Genomic DNA, 19,793 nt, shown 5'->3' with positions numbered 1-19,793 from the left:
CCTGGCTCCCACATCCCAGGGGAGGAAGCCTGCTCTTCCTTAAGGCTGCTTTTGATCCCAGCTAAGTGGTAGATGCCGTTCCTGCTGACCCCGGACATTGCCGGCTTCTGAGGATGAATTAAATCTTTCTGCTCTCCTCCTCCCTTCAGAGAGTGTTTCTTCATCTACTACTTCACTGCGGCTCCAGTGATGGTCACTGAGCTTTAAGATTTCCACAGAATGAGTTAGTCAAGTGAACGAGCCCCAATTTGGCCTCCTGACATTGATGATTATTCCTGTTTTCTCTCCACTTGGGCAGAGACATTCAGCAGGAGAACTTCCGGGCCAGCCACGCTCACTGGCGAGGCGTCTCCTTCGTCTACAACCACTACCTGTTCTCTGCCTGCTTCCTGGTCGTGCTCTTGTCCATCCTGCTGTATTTGCTGCGCCTGCGGCGAATTCACCGGCGGGTGCTGTGGGGCAGCTCTGCGGCCTCCCTCTGGATGGAGGAAGGCCTTCCACCCCAGAAGATGGCCGGAGCCTTGTGAGCCGGGGCCGCGGCGCCCCAGGACACTAGGAAAGAAAAAGCCATTTTTGCCTCAGGGGTTCTTCTCATTTCTCCCCCTTATTTTCCTCCCCATTCGGTCCCTTAAAATAACAACAAAACCATTTTTGAAAAGCCTGCTTTCCCAGCAGTACGGTGAGGCCACTTATTTTTGGAAACTGCTTAGGGAGGGGAAATACTCTTAGTTTGAATGAACACTGGGGCCAGCAGTTGTTGAGGTTTTCATTTTTAAACAGTTGTTAAAGTGAACACATTTCCCCATCTGGGGCAAGGGGAGGACCATGAGGAGCACCCAGGGACGCAGAGGATTCTGTCTGCTGCCCCCAAGGGGAGGCTCTGTGCTGAGACAAAAAGCCTATCGGCCAAGGTTCGGTTCTGCTTCCTTCTTAGCCTAGATTAGGGAAGTGGCTGTTGGGTTTGTATTTATTTTTATTTTTCAGGCCTGCTGCTCTAAGGTCTCATGGAAGAGAGTTTAAAGTCCTGAACCGCCCAAACAGACCAGACCAGGGTAGGGTTGACACTTCCCAAATGGGGAGGAAGAGACCCGTAACATGGGAAGTGTGGGTTGGCCTGCGTGTGCGTGTGTACAACATGGGGGCGGATTTGAGGGAGGCTGAGGGAGGCTCTTTCTTAAAACGAAGACAGACTTCAAGAATGAGCTCGCTTCATTCGCCTTGAGAAACCCCCCTTGAGTGAGACGTCCTTGTCCTGCCTCCCCTTTGTCTCCCCATCCCGTCTTTTGTCTCCTGGCTAGCCTTTCCGGGCCCGGCACGGTCTGGAGTGAGGCGTTAAGAACGCCTGCATTTGCTCGTCTGGGTTCTTGATTGAAAGGGGCGCCCACGAGCTTTCCTTTGTAGGTGGGAAACATCAGCGGGTGGGGACTCGCCTCTCGGTGATGAAGAGGCTGCCACAGCAGGGCTCTCGTGGATGCAGGCGGAGGAGAGTGCAGGCTTTGGCCCACGTTCAGACGCTTGAATATCCGAAAAACAGTGTCTATTCAGGAAAACCTAGTCAGAACCCAGGTGGTGGGCGGCCCCCGCCCTCCAAAGTCCTGGTTGGACAAGCTTGGGGTGTTTGAGACTCGTTGCTGCCTCCTTTTGGGGCTCTTCGCTCGGCTGGCCCTCGCTTCTCCCCGCCATGATTTTAAAGGGGGATGCAAGGTGGAATTGGCCAGCGGGGCCGGTTACCCAACCGTTTGAGAACCGTTTGGCTGTGAGTCGGATTTCCTTAAACACTCTGATAAATATAAATGCACCGTCTGGAAGCAGTGCAGAGGGCAAAGTCTGTGAATCCTCTAAAGACGGAAGTCCCCCAAATGCAGAAGTTGGTAGGGTGTCCTCTCCCCTCCCCCAAGTCAGAGGGTTGGAGAGAGCCTGCGGTGACTAGGCCGCGGCACTTTAGCGAGGGGCTTTGGAACTTGGAGCCCCGGACAGCAGTCTCTGTGGGGGGGGGGCATGGGGTGAGCGGGCCGGCTCGGAGGAGGTGCTCCCCAGACTGGAGCTGAGGCCAGGCATCCGCTCGCGCCAGCGAAGACACTAAAGGAGCCTGGGTCCGGGCCGTAGCCGAGTGCCTGCTTCCCTGCCATCCCCTGGGGCCTGCCCTGAGCTAGGTCTTCCCGGTGTCGGTTCCTAAACCCTGCTTGGGTAGGCTTCAGCCGGGCCTGCCTTTTATCGGGAGGCTGTTTCCCACAGATCCGTCTCATGGTGGGAACTGCTCCGGGCCCTCCCCCTTCAGAGCGCCCGAGAGGCCAGGCCGGGGCTTCACCAGAAAGCAAGTAGCCAAATGGACGAGTCGGTGATTGGGAATCGTGTCAACCATTCTCGGGCCAAGTAGGAAGCATGAGGACGTCCCCTTTGTGCCGAGCGCCGTCTTCCCCACGGGGCGAGCCGGCCAGTGCTGATCGGCGTGCCGCTGCGTGGGGTCATTGGCTGCGGACCGCCTCGAGTTCCTGCTCCGCAGAACTCAGATAGGCTGTCACTTGGGGAGTCGTTTTCTGGCGGAAATTTGCACCAACATTTACTCCCAGAAACCTTCAGGCCACAGTACTGGGCAGAGAGAGGGCGAGCCTTGAGGCCCTGTTTTAGACCCTAAAAGGCAGATCAAGCTGCGTAGGTGGGTGGTGGGCGGGCCTGCAACACCTCAAAGAACTAGGCCGTTGTGGAGACCCCTCGGGGAAGGCAGCTTTTTCTCCCCATGCAAGCTCTCGGATACTCTGAAATCTGTCCGTGCACCCGGGTTAAGAGCCAGAGTGACCGGAGAAGCGGATGCCTTAAAAAGGGAGACGGGGTCCTGGGTGCGAATGTGGCCTCGCCCTTCTTAGCAGTGTGACCTGGCCGGTCAGGGCCTGGGTTAGGAATTGTGAAGCGTTGTACAATTGGCTTAGCGTGGACACGGAAACGTGCCCACAGTTTAAAAGTGATGAGATGGCATTTCCCTGTGACCTGTGGCTGTTGTCTATTTACATTTCACAATCAAGCCCCATGAAGTAAATGTAGCTTACAAGCAGCATCTCTTAGAAGGTTAAGCCACCGAAATAGGGTTTGAAAGCATCCCAACCCCCCTCCCCCGTCTATGGCTTCACGTGATATTTAAGGCCTTGAAGGTCCGTTTGGGTTTGGCCATTTCTGCCCGTGGCTCGGGACAATCCGCCATTCCTACCCTGCTTTACAAGCGATGGGAGCAGTGCAGGAGAATTGGGAACCTGTTGCTGAAATGATGGAGTTTTACTGTTAGGAATTGCAGAAAAGATGGGGATGTGTTTAAATTAAACTTGTTCTTTATCAAATGGATGTTTCCTTTCAGAGTCGCTGATTCTTGTTTTGGGAAGCTCTGGGGTGGGATCTCGGCCCAGGCCCCGGAGCCTTTCCTTGTCCCTGCTGTAGCAGCCCCCGTTGGCACACCTAGCGGACACTGACGGATGCTGAGAATCAATAAAGTAGAAATTCATGACGTTGCTTGGAGTCTTGGTGTGGTCTGGAGAGACGTTGCTCGGTCGTTTGAGTGTCACCAAAACGGATCGTTTTCCCTGGCAGTTGATCCCCACATTTCCCGGTTAGCTAGATCTGCGATTCCATGCCTGTCTGTACCTGGCTTGGGAAGGGACACACCCACTACAAGCTCATTGAGTTCTGGCGGGGTCTTAGATCCTCTCCAGCCGGGGGATCGCGGGCTCATTGTAAGGGCTGGACTAAGCATAGGAGTGAGGTTGCCAGAAATGACCACGGTCAGAATGACTTTGTGGCAATTCGGTTATAAAATAGAGGGAAAGAGTGAAGGTATGGAAATGAGAGAGTAGATATTTACTCTGACCTGGTCCAAACCAGGCAGGGCTTCAGAGGCCCCAGCAAAGGGGCCCAGAGGTAAATTTAACAAGCGTTCTAGCCACGAGGCCTCCTCCAAGACAAGGAGCCTCTCAGGAGACCAGGACCTCCAGAAACCCCAGGAAAGGGAGTCGGCCTTTCTCACTCACCCACTTGGTAGCCCTAAGGGGAAACAAGAGCCGTCCAAGGTCCCAAAGCTGGAACTCTCCAAGCTGAAAGAGCTGGTCACAGGAAGTGCCTGCCACTCTTAAAGACCCTTCTGTCACTTCCTGTGCCTTCCTTCCACTTTATGTGGACAATTGCAGCCCTAGCTTGGCTTAGGACTGGCTTTTGATTCATCACTCACCATAGCACACGAGGTCACAGACGGGAGATGCTTAAGGGTAAGTGGCGTGAATATGCTTCTGGTGATTCAAAATGGGCAGGGGAGACGTAATCCCACCTTCACATCATCAAGGAGAAATCCCACAGCCTGCTATTCTGCTCTAGACTCCAGGGATAGCCCCACAGGCACATGCAGAGTCATTTGGAAGGATGGCAACTCAAGATCCACATTGGAACCCCAATGTTGAACCAGATCACACAAAACTAAACCAGGCCAGAGAAGCATTATTGACAGCCATGAGAGCTTGCTCTGATAGACCTGAAAAATGGTCAAAATTTGAAAAAACCCGACAACATATTGATGAAACACCCTCCCAGTTTATGGACAGACTTATTGACGTAGGGAATACATATATGGACCTCGATTTATCCGGAGAAAGAGACATTAGACAAATACGTAGACAATTTGTTAGGAATTGTTGTTCAGTGGTAAAAGACTACTTTAGAACTAGCTGTCCTAATTGGGACTCTATGGACCTCGATGAACTAAGGAGAGTAGCAGCCTATGTTTATAAAGGTCGTGTAAAAAGACCTGAGGAAGACGATACATCAACTGAAGATTTAAAGAAAGAAACTGAAATGTTAAAGAGACAATTGAAAAATAAGGGAGAGACTATAGCCCCTTTGCGGGAATTCACAAATAAATCAATAACTTGCCACTTCTGTGAGAAGAAGGGCCACAAAATGACAGAATGTAGAACCTTTCTTAAGATGATTGGAAGGAATACACAGTTTAATAATAGCTTTAGAAATAATAACTATAGAAATGATGATAATGGTCATAGAAACCAGAATTTTAGAAATTTTAGAAATTATAACAATTATGGAAATAACTATAATGAATATAGAAATAAGAACTTTAAAAACCAAAATTATAGAAATAGGAATTGGGAAAATAATGACAATGCTCCAAATGAAGAAAATGATAATACTCAACAACAAAATATAAGAAATGGAGCTCGTCCAAAACATACTCGAGGTGCTAATGACCCTCAGAGAGAGGTGCCCTTCAGGAGGGTGCCCAAGGAACTTCCCAAATATAAAGAAGATGATTCTTCTTAGATTGTATTGATTTTATTGATATTAATTAACCTTTTTCAGTTTTGTCTCTACTCCAAATAGTAGGAGAGGATGAACAAAGAACTTAAAACTATGATTGGAAAATTATGCACTGAGACCCATTTAAAATGGCCTGAAATTCTCCCTCTGGCCCTATTTTATGTTAGAAGCAGGCCTAGAGGAGACTTACACATCTCACCATTTGAGATGCTTTTTGGACATACAGGCTAAGCCTTTCTCCCCGGCATATACCTCACTATTAGAGGGAGATATTACTATTGCTTCCTATATACAGGAATTGCAGCACAAACTGTGTGAACTTCATGAATCTGGAGCTGCAGTACAAGCCGGACCATTAGATTTTTCTCTGCATAACATGAACCCAGGAGATAAAGTTTATATTAAGAATTTCAAGCGAACTGGAGCAACTCAACCTTCATGGGAAGGACCATTCCAAATATTGTTAACTACTCCAACATCCATAAAAATTGGAGAAAGAGACTCTTGGATTCACTGCTCACATGTGAAGAAAGCATCTTCTGCTGAGACTGATTGACTGTATCCTATCATATGCATTGGAGATAATAATCCATAGACAAATGGATGCTGTTTTTTGAGAACACATTGAATTACTGATTTTTTCCTTATTTTTTATTATTTCTTTTCTTTATTTTTGATCAAAATATTTTATTTTTCCTCATTTCTTGTACTAAAGGTACACATAATATTATTTTTTCTGCAGTAATACAAGTTAATATATATATATATTATATATATATATTCTTGCTATAATGTCAATGCAAAAGCTTTAAACTATGGGAACCTGCCATTTATTGATAAAATATTATAGGACTGTGATTAATGTTTGTATATGATTCCAGAAAAAGGGATAAAAAACAAGGAGCACAGACAACCTGAAAAGTGCCAAAAAAGAGCACACAGGAAATACTAATGTGAGCCTCGAGGTTGCGACACTTGACATACATTGTCGTAGGACTTCCTTGTATCTACACTCTCTGCGAAGTACTCATACAAGTACAAAGTTTGACTGTCATGCTGGCTCCCTATATCCCTGAGAATGACAAAAAAGTCAGACGAGGGAATAATGCTTCCCTATCAAAATAGAATTCTAGATTTTTCCTTCTTATATTATGGCAACTTCCTGTAGTCTTGGATACAAATGGCTAAGTGAAATATTACTGCATTCTGTCCTACAGACTTGTGGGATAGAAACTACTTTAAATTGGACCTATACAAGGGCCTATTTTGAAATTTTTTTTCCTTATGTTTTTGATTATTTTTTCTATTCTTTTGATAATTGACTCATACACCCCCATAACATAACATTGCATCCTGAACTGAACTGGATGGTTTTTAACACCTACTTCAGGGGGGGTTGTATATTTTAATTCAAAATCTAAGAATTTTGATTATTTTTTTGAGATTGTATTTTTATGAAAATCCAAGAATTTTGAATTTTGTTCGAGAAAGATCTTCAAGAAAGAAGCTTGAAACGTCTAGATCCAGAGAATGAATTGTTGCAGAAAGATGCTGGAAAAACCTACACTTCATCAAAAAGATCAAGAATGAACTTTGGATATGATTGATTGAACTGAACTTTGATTGAACATTTATTGTAAATGTACACATTTATGCCAAAAGGGACTGCCCCTAATTTGGCTTTCTGTCAATGCGCCTAGCAAAACATTGGTTTTGCTTTCTTTTCTTTTCTATTTCCTCCCTCACTATTCTAATTCCTCTTAGAAAATTGAATATTGTGTATATCTATAGTTAGAAGTGCATTTAGGATTACAAAATGATTATGTTAAATGATCAATGGGGAGACTAGTCTCCCAATGATCATCAGGGGGGATTGTAAATCTTGAAATTTCTCAGACTTGTGAATGTTTAAAATTTCCACATCGGGAAATTCTCAATTGGAACAATTCTCTACTGGGAACATTCCCCATTTTGACAGTGAGAACTCTACTTGGATCAGAAATGGGAGGACCTCTTCTCCACCATACTTAGGACTGCTTTGAGGGAGAGAACTCCTTGCTAAACAATGAAAGTACTTAAACCCATACTTATAATGAGGCAAAAAGTCCTTTAAGCCATGCCTATTTTTAGAAGTAATACAAAGGGGTGCTAAGTACCTATTAAAGGTCAGGCAACTTGTAAACTTGCCAGGAGCAAAGATGTGAAAACTTATTCAGAAGTTTTCTGATTCAAACTTACTAAAGGGATTAGTCGACCCAGCAGTGAATTCAGAATGGGCTGTCCCTTGGAAAATGTCTACTGTGATTGGTAGATGTAAGGACTTAGGGGAGGTGACATAGGAGAAAACCCCCTATATAAGAAAAAACAGAATCTTCTTATGAAGCAATCCTTTTGGAAAAATCCTTTTGGAGAAAAGCTCTTGGGAGAAGCTCTGAAGAAGGGAAGCTCTTGGAGGACAATCTCTAAGGTCTCGCTGGAGCTCCTCTGAGGGGACTCTGTCCCTCTGGAGGCTCTTGGGAGAGGCCCTTTGAAACAGTCTCTGACTGGAAGGCTCTTTGAGGAGGACTCCGGCTGGAACTCTCTCTGAGGAGACTCTGTCACTAGAATCCTTGCTTAGACAGACCTTGTGGTGAGTGATAAAAGACTGACTGACTGATCTCTCTCTCTCTTAAGACTCAGGTCTAGGCCATGTTGGCTTAAGGCCCTTCATACTTATTTCCTTTTTCTCTCTTTCTCTCTTTTCTTTAATTCCTCGTTGTATTATTAATTAAATTCTCTACAAAACCCAGTTGACTTGGGTATATTCATAATTGGGAATATTTCCCTGGCGACCATCTCATATATTGATTTAAAAACAAGACACTGTAGTGTTATATTTTAAATAGTTGTCTGCCATAAACTGTGGCAGTTAAAACAGTTGGGGTCATAAACTGTAAGAATTAAAATGGTTGAGGTTGTAAACTGTAGTGAGTAAAATAGTTGAAGATATAAATTGTGATAGATATAAGAGTGGGTGAGTAAATTTGTGACCGCAGAAAATGTTTCACTACAGTGTCTTGGTTTTAAATCAAATATAAGGTGGTCGCCAGGGAAATATTCCCAATTATGAATATACCCAAGTCAACTGGGTTTTGTAGAGAATTTAATTAATAATACAATGAGGAATTAAAGAAAGAGAGAAAGAGAGAAAAAGGAAATAAGTATGAAGGGCCTTAAGCCAACATGGCCTAGACCTGAGTCTTAAGAAAGAGAGATCAGTCAGTCAGTCTTTTATCACTCACCACAAGGTCTGTCTAGGCAAGGATTCTACTGACAGAGTCTCCTCAGAGAGAGTTCCAGCCAGAGACTGTTTCAAAGGGCCTCTCCCAAGAGCCTCCAGAGGGACAGAGTCCCCTCAGAGGAGCTCCAGCGAGACCTCCTTAGAGATTGTCCTCCAAGAGCTTCCCTTCTCCAGAGATCTTCAAAAGATTCTCCAAAAGGATCTTTTTCAAGCGATCCCTTTCAAGCGATTCTGCTTTTTCTTATATAGGGGGTTTTCTCCTATGTCACCTCCCCTAAGTTCTTCCATCTACCAATCACAGTAGATGTTTTCCAAAGGACAGCCCTATTCTAAAAACACTGCTGGGTCGACTAATCCCTTTAGTAAGTTTGAACCAGAAAAAACTTCTGAATAAGTTTTCACATCTTTGCTCCTGGCAAGTTTACAAGTTGCCTGACCTTTAATAGGTACTTAGCACCCCTTTGTATTACTTCTAAAAATAGGCATGGCTTAAAGGACTTTTTGCCTCATTATAAGTATGGGTTTAAGTACTTTCATTGTTTAGCAAGGAGTTCTCTCCCCCAAAGCAGCCCCAAGTACGGGTGGAGCAGAGGTCCTCCCATTTCTGATCCAAGTAGAGTTCTCACTGTCAAAATGGGGAATGTTCCCAGTAGGGAATTGTTCCAATGGAGAATTCCCCGATGTGGAAATTTTAAACATTCACAAGTCTGAGAAATGTCAAGATTTACATTCATTACCTACTGTTGCACACGTGGGTCACAGACCTCCCACTTCACAATTAAGTGGGATATTTACACTTTGGGTGATGAGATCGAAATGGACAGATCTTCACTCTTAACTTTTAAGTATCCTGTTTGCACTTTCTGTGATTGACTCTAAACACAGGCAGGTCTCCATACTCAACTTTTAAGTAGGGTGTTTACACTTATGGGGATTAAAATCTAAAAATCGACATGAGTTACAATTTAAATCTTCACCATCAGGGAAGCGCGAAGTACCTTCATTGTTACAATCAGGGGAGAGCCCAATCCAATCTTCACAAAGACTTCTTGCAGACCAGCCTTTTCTGATCCTTTATTATAAAAGATGAAGAAGGGGCAGCTAGGTGACTCCTGCATTCAAATCTGGCCTCAGACACTTCCCAGCTGGGTGACCCTGGACAAGTCACTTCACCCCCATTGCCTAGCCCTTGCTGCTCTTATGCCTTGGAACCAATACTCACTAGTGATTCTAAGACAGAAGATAAGGGTTAAAAAAAAAATTCTATTAAGGCAAGCCTTCTGTAGAGAGACTGATTCAATCACCTGCCCTGCCCAGGAAGAACCCAGAGACTCAACCCCATTGTGCCCAGGTTAGGAGCTGCAGTTGAGGGCGTGGTCTTCAGCTTAGAATCAATACTGTGTATTGGCTCCGAGGCAGAAGAACGGTAAGGGCCAGGCAATGGGGGTGAAAGGACTTGCCCAGGGTCACCCAGCTGGGAAGTGTCTGAGGCCAGATTGGACGCCGGGCCTGCTTCTACAGTCTGTAGCCCAGGGGCTCGTTGGCTCTAACCCTGTGGGTCTGTCTGCCTTTGCTCAGACGGAAAACATTCCCTTCACTGTGGGGCCTTCGGAGTCCCAGCCCGGCTCCCTGCTGGCTCAGCCGGGTCTCCGGGTCTAGGCCGGCGCCCTCCCTCTGCCCTGTCCTGGCACCGAATCCGTCCGCAGACACGAGAAAGCACGGAGGGCGCGGCTGTGAGCGCGGACGTACAAACGCCGGTGGGCCGAGGAATCCCCCTGGCGCCTGCGCTCTGGCCCTGGGGACGCTGAGGCAGGGAGGGAAAGGGGATGGGGCGCGGGGACAACAGCGGGGCGCTGGGCCCCAGAAAGCGGGGGATGGGGCGGGGCCGAGACCGTGAGGGCGCCGGGATTCGCTGTGGTTCAGCTTTGGTTCCGCCGGGCTCCGCGGGGTCCTCAAGGCTGCCTTTGGCGCGTACGGAGCGGAATGCGCCGGTTGGGCCGAGGCTGGGCTGGGGCCGTCCTGCCCCGGCCATCATCATCACGGCAGAAGCCAGGCACCTGCCCCACGGGGGCTTCGGGGCTCCCAGCTCTCGCGGAGCTCTCCCACCACGGCGTCTCGGGCCACATGGATGGCGCCACCTAGCGGCCGTGCCTTTGCGCCTCCCGGGCTGCCCTCGCTTCCCGACTGGAACAGTCTTCCTCGCGTCCCGGTTTCGGAGGGACCCGCCCAACCCGCGAGGAAGGCGAGGTCCGGAGAGGAAAGCTTTGCCCCCGGTTACAGTCTGAGAGCAGGAAGCAGGGCTGACAGCTATACGTACGTAGTGCTGGAGCGCCGCACTGGGAGTGTGAAAGACCCGAGTTCAAATGTTACCTCAGCCTCTTCTGAGCTGTGTGACCCTAGGTAAGTCATGGGTCAAGTGACGTAACGCGGACGGCTCCTTGAGAGCGGCAAATGGCGCCGGCAGTGCTCACTATTCCTTGCCGGGAACCTTAACCGGTCTTGTTTCACGCAGCCCTTTGGCGGGCCCCTGACGCCTTTGTCCCCCCTCTCAGGACAAATGTCAGACGGCAGATTGCCGAGGAAACAGAGAGGGGCCTGAAAACGAAGCGGATGTTTCCCAACCAAGCTCGCTGATGCGCTGCAATCCATCCAGGAGCGCGGGGGGGGGGGGGGGGGGGGGGGGGGGGGGGGGGGGGAAGCTGATGCCTAAAGAAAGGAGCCGAGGGGCCGCTAGGTGGTGGTAGAGATCCGGGCCTGGAGACAAGAGGTCCTGGGTTCAAATAGGGCCTCGGAGACTTAGTAGCTGTGTGACCCTGGGCAAGTCACTTGACCCCCATTGGCCAGCCTTCATATTCTTCCGCTTTGGAATGGATTCTTAATACTGATTCTAAGACAGAAGATAAGGTTTTAGAAGGAAAGAAAGAGAGCGTGAGGGAAAGGAGGGAGGAAGGAGGAAGGAGAGAAAGGTGGAGGAAGAAGGGAGTGTAAGGAAGAACAGGGGTTATTTTTAAAAGGGTTGGACTTGATTATTGAAGAGTGTGATAGCCAGGAATTTAATTTATTCCCAAGAGACTGTATTTACAATTTATCTATAAAATGTAGAAAAAGTGAAGCATGGGGTCTCTCTGCCCTCGGTGGGCCCCCCTGCAGCCATCGCCCACTCTCAGCAGAGACTCTGCCTGCCTTCTATTGTACACAACCTGGGCCTCACCCGGGATTCCTCACGTCTCTCACCCCTGGCCAATCTCTCGTCAAAGTCTAGTCATTTCCATCTCGATGACATCATTCCAACCCGTCTTCCCCCTCTCTCAGGCGCTCCCGGCATCCCTGGACTATGGCAATGGCTTCTGGGGCTCTGTCTGCCCCAGCCTCTCCCCACTCCCATCTGTCCTCCCTTCAGACACCAAAGGGACTTCCCTGAAGCCCAAGACCCCCAGCAACTCCTCAGGGCCTCCAGGATCAAACAGAAACCCCCCAGTTTGGCATTCCTCCCCAGCCCCCTCCCACTCCCCAGCTACTTCAGGATCCAGGACCCGGGACTGACCTCTCCTAAAATTCTGCCTCCTACAGGAAGCCCTCCCAAGCCCTCTTCATTCCAGTGCCTTTCCTCTCTTCATTATTTTCTATTCCTCTTGGAGAGAGTTTGCTTTGCATGTTGTCTCCCCCTTAGATGATGAACTCCTGGAGGGCAGGCCTTTCTGTCTAGATCCCTAGCACACAAAGAAGGACATAGAAAAAGTAATTTAATATTAATTATTAAGAATATAAATTAATAATTATTATAAAATAAATTCATATATAACAATTAAAACCCTTCTATCCATCCTCGAATCAGTACTGAGTATCAGTTCCAAGGCAGAAGAGTGGTAATGGCTAGGCAATGGGGGTCGAGTGACTTGCTCAGGGTCATACAGCTGGAAGTATCAGAGGTCAGATTTGAACCCAGGACTTCCTGGTTTCTCAATCCACTGAGACACCTACCAGCCCTCCATAAGTATATATTTTTAAAAATATTTTTTGCCTCATCCTGCTAAAATAGAGGACTCCTCCCAAGGCAGATCAATGCCTTCTGTGTAGCTTGGGCTCCTAGAGAATTGCCTGGGGACCTTCTGCTCTGAGGCCAGCTCTCTGCAAATGGGCACAAAATCACCCAGGTTAACTCTGAGGGAGAAAGGCATGCCAGCAGGGACTGTTCCACTTTGTATCTGCCTTCCTAGCACCTCGGAGCCTAGACGATAGACATGGAATTGCACTATGAGAGGGAATTCCCCTAGCCCTACAGGTCAGCATCAGAGAGATCCCGAGAGCATTCAAAAAGGAAGTGACTTACCCAGGGTTACGCAGTCAATGTGTGTCAAAGGTAGAACTTGAATCCAGATCATCTGAGTTCTGAGGATAGCTTTCTATCTGTTAGTGCCTCTCGTCTTTCACAAAGAAAACCCTCATGGGGGTAGCTAGGTGTGTGGAGGTGGAATTTTGTACCCCAGGACTACGTTCTCCAGAATTCCTTTCCTTTGATTCCTCTCCTACATTTTTACATTGGGTGGTTAAAAGTTCCTGTAACCACACCTTGGGAGGGGGGGGGGATGGGGACACTACTGCTAACTATGGCTAGAAAAATGCTCTTTCTCTCATTTTCCTTTCCTTTGAGTTATTATTATTAATAAATCTAATAAAAATAATACTTAGAGTATTTAGATATTTAACTTTAATCTTACAGATGTCTCAATAGATAGAGAGCTAGAACTGGAGATAGGAGGTCCTGGGTTCAAATCCAACCTCAGACACTTCCTGGCTGTATGACCCTAGACAAGTCACTTAACCCCCATTGCCTAGCTCTTACCACTCTTCTGCCTTGGAATCAATACATAGTATTGCTTCTAAGACAGAAGGTGAGGGTCTCAAAAACACATGCTTGGCAAAATCCCAGCTTCAATCCAGTTCACTTGCCTCCTTTTCCATTCTGGTTCAGCTTATATCCATCTTCATAGACATCTGTGAGACCCATCCATTGGGTGGCCCATCCAAGAGCACCTTATGATGTGGGCACTCTTCATCCACCTGACTTGTCCCCCATGGATTCCTGACCCAATCTCTAGGGTGACTCTATTGATTTCATTGGAGAAGACTGGGAGGGTCTCCACACCACGTCATCTTCAGGCAAGAGCACCCCAACTTCTCTAGGGAACCTCACTTCCTTTTGGACACTTGGGGATAAGGGAGGGAGGCAGAACTAAGATGGCTGCAGAGTAGCAGGAACTGGTGGACTCTCCTCACAACCAGTCACTACAAAGTGTCTCAAAAGGACAAAAATCAAAATCAGGAGTAAAGGGGCTCTACCACAGGGCACAGCCTTAAAGGTAGGCAGTGTTGGGACATTTCCATGCTAGAAGGAGGTAAAACTATACCTCCCAAAGCTCGAGCTGATCACGCCTCCCCACACTACCTTCCACGCTAGAGTCAGAGGGAGGGCTGGGCAATCTCTACATTCTCTGATGCTGGCTGGGGGTACCACAGACTTATCCCTGAGGGCAGTGTAAGGCCTTGGCAGCAAGACTTGGAACCCAAGGCTGAAGAGCTCGGAGCCTGGGCATGGAGATAGGGCAGAAGCAGGCTGGCCACAACAGGGAGACTGGAAAATAACCTCAGGGCAAAACACTTTTAAAGCTCATTCCACAAAGAACTGCCTGCCCTCCACACTCAGACTTCTGGCTGGGAAGGGAAGATAACACAGAGATAGAAACTAAGGCAGCAATGGCCACCAACACGCAGGAACCACAATCCACAAATACCAAAAGAAATAAGCTACAGCAGAAAAAGCTTGTGACCCTGGATAATGTCTATGGCGAAAAAGAGCAAAATACAGAAGTGACAGCAGAGAGTGACAAACAAGCAAACACATCCAAACTCCCCCCCCCCCCCAGTGGAAATTGGTCACAAGCTCTAAAGAAACTCAAAAAGGAGTTCAAGAACCAAGTAAGAAGGAAGGAAAATGAGAAGAAAATGAGGAAGGAAAATGAGAAGAAAAGTGGGAAAAAGAAATGGAAGTAATTCAAAAAGAAAATAATAGTTTAAAAGACAAAATTTCCCACTTGGAAAAAGAAGCACAGAAATCAAATGAAGTAATAAGCAAATTGGAGACCAGAATTGACCAGCTGGAAGTCATGAAAAGCAGGATAGATCAAACCAAAAAGGAAAATCAAAAGATTGTAGCTGAAAACCAATCTTTAAAGACTAGAATTGGACAAGTAGAAGCTAATAATCTCATAGGACAGCAAAAATTAATAAAGCAAAATCAAAAGAATGACAAAATAGAAGGAAACATTGAAAAGAAAACTGACCTAGAAAACAGATCGAGGAGAAACAATTTGAGAATCATTGGTTTACCGGGAAGCCTGGAAAAAAAATAGAAGCCTTAATATTATATTACAAGAAATTATCCAGGAAAACTGCCCAGATACTCATTTTTTTTAAACCCTTGCCTTCCAATACTGTGTATTGATTCCAAGGCAGAAGTGTGGTAAGGGGTAGGCAATTAGGGTTAAGTGACTGGTCCAGGGCCACACAGCTGGGAAATGTCTGAGGTTAGATTTGAACCTAGGACCTCCCATCTCTAGACCTGGCTCTCAATCCACTGAGCTACCCAGATGCCCCCTCCCCTGATAATCTTGAACAAGAGGGCAAAATAGATATTGAAAGAGTCCATAGATCACCCTCTACATTAAATCCTCAAAAGACAACCCTCAGGAATGTAATGGCCAAATTCAAGAGCTTCTAAGCCAAGGAGAAAATATTGTAAGCAGCCAGAAAGAGACAATTCAAATATCAAGGAGTCCCAGTCAGGATTATACAGGATCTGGAAGCCTCTACATTAAAGGACCACAAGGCTTGGAATATGATATTCAGGAAGGCAAGAGAATGGGATCTACAACCAAGAATCACCTACCCATCAAAACTGAGTATATACTTCCATATACTTAAGTATGAGCACTTAACAAAATAGATGATTTCCGAGTATTTGTAAAGAAAAGACCAGAATTAAAAGGAAAAGTTGATTTCTGAATACAAAATTCAAGAGAAACATGAAAAGGTAAACAAAAAAGAGGGAAAAAAATTTAAGGGCTTCAGTAAGGTCAAATTGTTTACATTCCTATATGGGGAAATGATATTTGTAACTCTCAAAAATTGTTTTCATTATTATAGTAGATAGAAGAATTATTCATAGGCAGAGGTTGGGGTACCAACCTCTTTAAGATGATATGTAAGAAAAGTGTGTGGGGGGGGCAGAAATAGAAGATGGCACCAAGAGAAACTTGAAGGAAGAAGAAAAATAGGATAAATTATACCCTTTGTGCTTGGTACAGGACATTCTCCATGACAATGGGAAATTTTTCTACCCCAGCCATCCGTACCTCCCTGATACCTTCCAACTGGGAAACCATATTCCAATGGCTACTGCCATAACCAGAAGGAAAAGGCGCCTCAGTCTCCCCTCCTGGGACTTTCCAAACCAAAATACTGCTTTTCTAACGCCACCTCTCATGATGTGGTAGATTAGACTGTGAACTCTCTGAGGGCAGGGACTGGGGAGTTTTGCATTTGTGACTCCAGGAAAGAAGGAAGGGCTTAGCAAAGGCCTAGTCAACTGTTCACTCTCTGGATGGTGTTGTTGGCAATTTCCTTCCTCCTTGTCCAAAAGATCAAGTTCTTTGGTGGCTGGCACACAGCAGGGATTTAATAAATGCTGATTGATGAAGGCAGTTTGGGGGCTCTTGTACTGACTCTTTGACATTGGTTAAACTTCACAGGAATGGTGATTAGTAACTAGAAAAGTCCATTTTCTTGGCTCAGTGCCCCAATATGGAGAGCCAAAGGCTGGTTCCGTAGGTTGCAGTTGTTCCCACCTCTGACTAGTCAGGGACTTGACAAGACATAGATGACCAGGTCCTAGATGGCTCATCTCCTCTCAGTTAGTCATTTCCTGCCCAAGATACAGTAATACGCTTTTTGAGCTGGGATGTTGGTTGATGTTAACTTTGGCATACATTGCTCTCCTTCACACACTCTTCATCTAGCCAAAATGGCCTTTCCAGCACTCTTCACTTTCATGCTAGACGATGGAAGTTAAGTGACTTGTCCAGGGTCACCCTACTAGGAAGTGTCTGAATTCAGATTTGAACCTAGGACCTCCCGTCTCTAGGCCTGGCTCTGGCTCTCACTGAACCCCCTTGCCAAGTATTTTTAGTGACCCCAAGCTACCCTTGGTGGTACAGCACCTTTTTAATTCCAGTATTTTCTGATTAAGTCCCTTTGGTTGGGAATCATGGAATCCCCAATCTTCAACGAGTCCAAATCTGGTGGCATAAATGACTGTGGCAAAGACATTCAGTGGGCATAAGCGAGGGGCAGGCAGCACGTTAGTGGTGAAAGGAGGAGCGAAGACGTCCTAGAAGACGAGGGAGGAAACCGAGCCAGCGATGAAGCCATGGCACAGCACAGAGCAGCCTGAGCCCTGGCAAGAACAAGACTCAGAGCAGCATTCCCACGGCACAGAAAGGGCCTAGAAAGGGATGGGAATCGTCCAGTCTCCCAGCTGGTGAATGACAGAGCCGAGGCTTGGCTCCAGCTCCTTCCACTCTTTTCTCAACCAAATTCAGGCTCATGAAAAGGGATAAAAAGAGTAACTCACCTGGTGTAATTTGGACTGGGGCGAGGAGAGGGGAAGGGGCACTGGACATCCAGAGACGGGGGCCACTTAGCCTTGGCGAAATAACTGTGCCTTAAGGGGGAAAGGGTGGCACAGTGGATAGAGCACTGGGGCTGGAGTTAGGAAAACCCGAGTTCAAATCTTGCCTCAGACACTCTATAACCCTCGGCAAGTCATTTCACCCTGCTTGCCTCAGTTTCTTCATCTGTCAAATGAGCTGGAGAAAGAAATGGCAAACCACTCCAGGATCTTTGTCAAGAAAACCCTAAATGAAATCACAAAATCTGACTTCAGATACTAGATAGCTGTAGGACCCTGGACAAGTCACTTCACCCTATAGGTATCAGTTTCCTCATCGGTAAAATGAGCTGGAGAAGGAAATGGCAAACTGCTTCAGTGTCTCTACCCAAATGGTCACAGCCAGTGAGCCGTGACTGAAACGACTGAATCACAACAGCAACGATAAACAGGAGGGCCTTGGGATAGCTTGAGGCTCGGAGGTTTATTGCTGAGAGAGCCTGATGGTCCTGTCCGTGCCCTTGGACACGTCGCCATCCTGTGAGTCAGACAGTGACCCTAAGTAACCCTGCTCTACCTGGGTTCATGGGCAAGCAACATTCCTTCCAGAGGATTGTCATTGCTTTCACTGGGCCAATGGCTGGCTGGGCTTGCGGATCCAGCCACATACCAGCCCGTGGTTGGTCTTCCGTCTGCCTCTGAGAAAATGCTTCCTTGTTGTCTGCTTCAGACTCCTCACCTCCAGCCCTCCCTCTCCCTCTCTTCCCTCTCTCTCTCTCTCTCTCTCTCTCTCTCTCTCTCTCTCTCTCTCTCTCTCTCTCTCTCCCTCCCTCTCTCTCTCTCTCTCTCTGTCTCTCTCTGTCTCTCTCTGTCTCTGTCTCTCTCTCTCTTTCTCTCTCTCCCTGCCTCCCTTCCTCTCTCCCTCCCTTTCTCCCTCCCTTTCTCCCTGCCTCCCTCCCTCTCTCTCTCTCTCTCTCTCTCTCTCTCTCTCTCTCTCTCTCTCTCTCTCTCTCTCTCTCTCTCTCTCTCTGCCTCTCTCTGTCTCTCTCTGTCTCTCTCCCCCTCTCTCCCTCTCTCTCTCTCCGTCTCTGTCTCTCTCTCTGTCTCTCTTTCTGTCCCTTCTCTGTCTTCCCTCCTTCTCTTTCTCCATCTCCCTCCTCTCTGCAGCCTCCCCCCAACATGTACACCCTCTGATGAATTACAGCTGGAGCAGGCCTTTCTTTCAAGAGAAGGTAGCCAGACCTGGCAGGATCAAGGTGTCTGGGGCCGAAGTTGCAACCAAAGCCTGCTTTTCTAATTTTCCTTCTCCTTCCTTCCTGTAGCTGTTAGCTGAAAGTCTCTGCCCTCCCCTCCCAAAGATTTAGGGGCACAGCTGCCTACTATAGGGAGCCAGGGCTGGCCCTTGGCACAACTATGAAGTTGGCATAACATCCCTTTTCTCTGTACCACTTTTCCAGGTCTCCACCAGTCCCTACTAATTCCTTGAGGTTCTCATTCTAGTGGGGGGAGTCTCTTTTTTTGTTCATGCCATGCTAGCCTCCCCGGCATGATGGAGAAGATAGAAGGCTTCATTTGGACTTGGAGGCCCTGGGTTTGAATCCCTCTCCTGACATTCACGTGTTCCCCATGCGTCCTGGAGAAGATCACTCTAATTTCCTTGCTGGCAGTCTGGAGGGGTGCCAGGCAGAGGTGGGGGAAGAGAGGGCTAGAGAGTGCTTGCTCTCTTCCTCTAAAGAGGCCCCTAGCTCTGCCCCCATGTTCTGAGATAGGACTTAGCCTTCCTTGGCCTCTGTAGAGAGGGGCAGTTACTTCTTGCCCTCCCTGACTCTTTACACCCCAGCACTGGAGCTCTGGGTAGAATCACTTCCAGCTCAGGTTTGCCTCCTATCTGAGGTTTCTCTCAAAAGGGAGCACCAGGGGATTTAAGGTATTATGTAGGTCAGGTATAGGACAGCTGTTTATTCCCTTCACACAAAAGACTCTCAAGCCCATGTTGGCAGCAATGACTTAACAAGAAGCACCACGCTACTGTCCAGGAAGGACGAACATGAGACGTGCTGTTTGAGCCGAGGTCAGAATGCTGAAGTGGCCTTTCCCCTTCATCCAAGCGGCACGTCTCCTGGCAAACCAAGCCAGGAAGGAAGCTTGTCTTCCTTCACTGGGTCATCTCTGAGAAGAGGACAGGAGCTCCCATGGTGGCCTCTCCTCCAAAGTCCGTCCCTTAGAGTGGTTCTTGGAGAATCTACACCCAGAAAAGAGGCCGAGCCAGAGGGAGACTCCCTACGTTCTCCTAGGAAGTGCATGTCTCCAAAGCCCCCATAGGTGCAGAGATCGAAGGAATGGGAACTTCCAGAAAGAGGACACATGCTACGGGTTCCAGACAGAGAACTAGAGGGGAGGAAGGGAGAGGACCAGAGGGCACAGTCACTCTTCTGAAGGTCTCCTTAGTGGAAAGTTTAATCCTCTTTGCAGCATTACCCT

The 19,793-nt window shown here is 47.4% G+C and overlaps 1 protein-coding gene across 2 annotated transcripts in view; it reads left to right on the top strand.

The window, feature by feature from the left end:
• LOC100021277 (ectonucleoside triphosphate diphosphohydrolase 4) overlaps positions 1 to 3,498 on the top strand; it is a 30,652-nt gene extending 27,154 nt beyond the window's left edge. For both annotated transcript variants that reach the window (XM_007477831.3, XM_007477832.3), the window contains exon 13: positions 299 to 3,498. In XM_007477831.3, the coding sequence (XP_007477893.1) occupies positions 299 to 527 (229 nt within the window). In that variant the 3' untranslated portion in view covers positions 528 to 3,498. The remainder of the gene's footprint in view (positions 1 to 298) is intronic.
• The last annotated feature ends 16,295 nt before the right edge of the window (positions 3,499 to 19,793 follow it).

Source organism: Monodelphis domestica, chromosome 1 (assembly GCF_027887165.1).
Source record: "Monodelphis domestica isolate mMonDom1 chromosome 1, mMonDom1.pri, whole genome shotgun sequence".
Lineage (NCBI taxonomy): Eukaryota > Metazoa > Chordata > Mammalia > Didelphimorphia > Didelphidae > Monodelphis > Monodelphis domestica.
The sequence above is the reverse complement of the archived record's forward strand: the minus strand, read 5'-3'. Positions and strand labels throughout refer to the sequence as shown.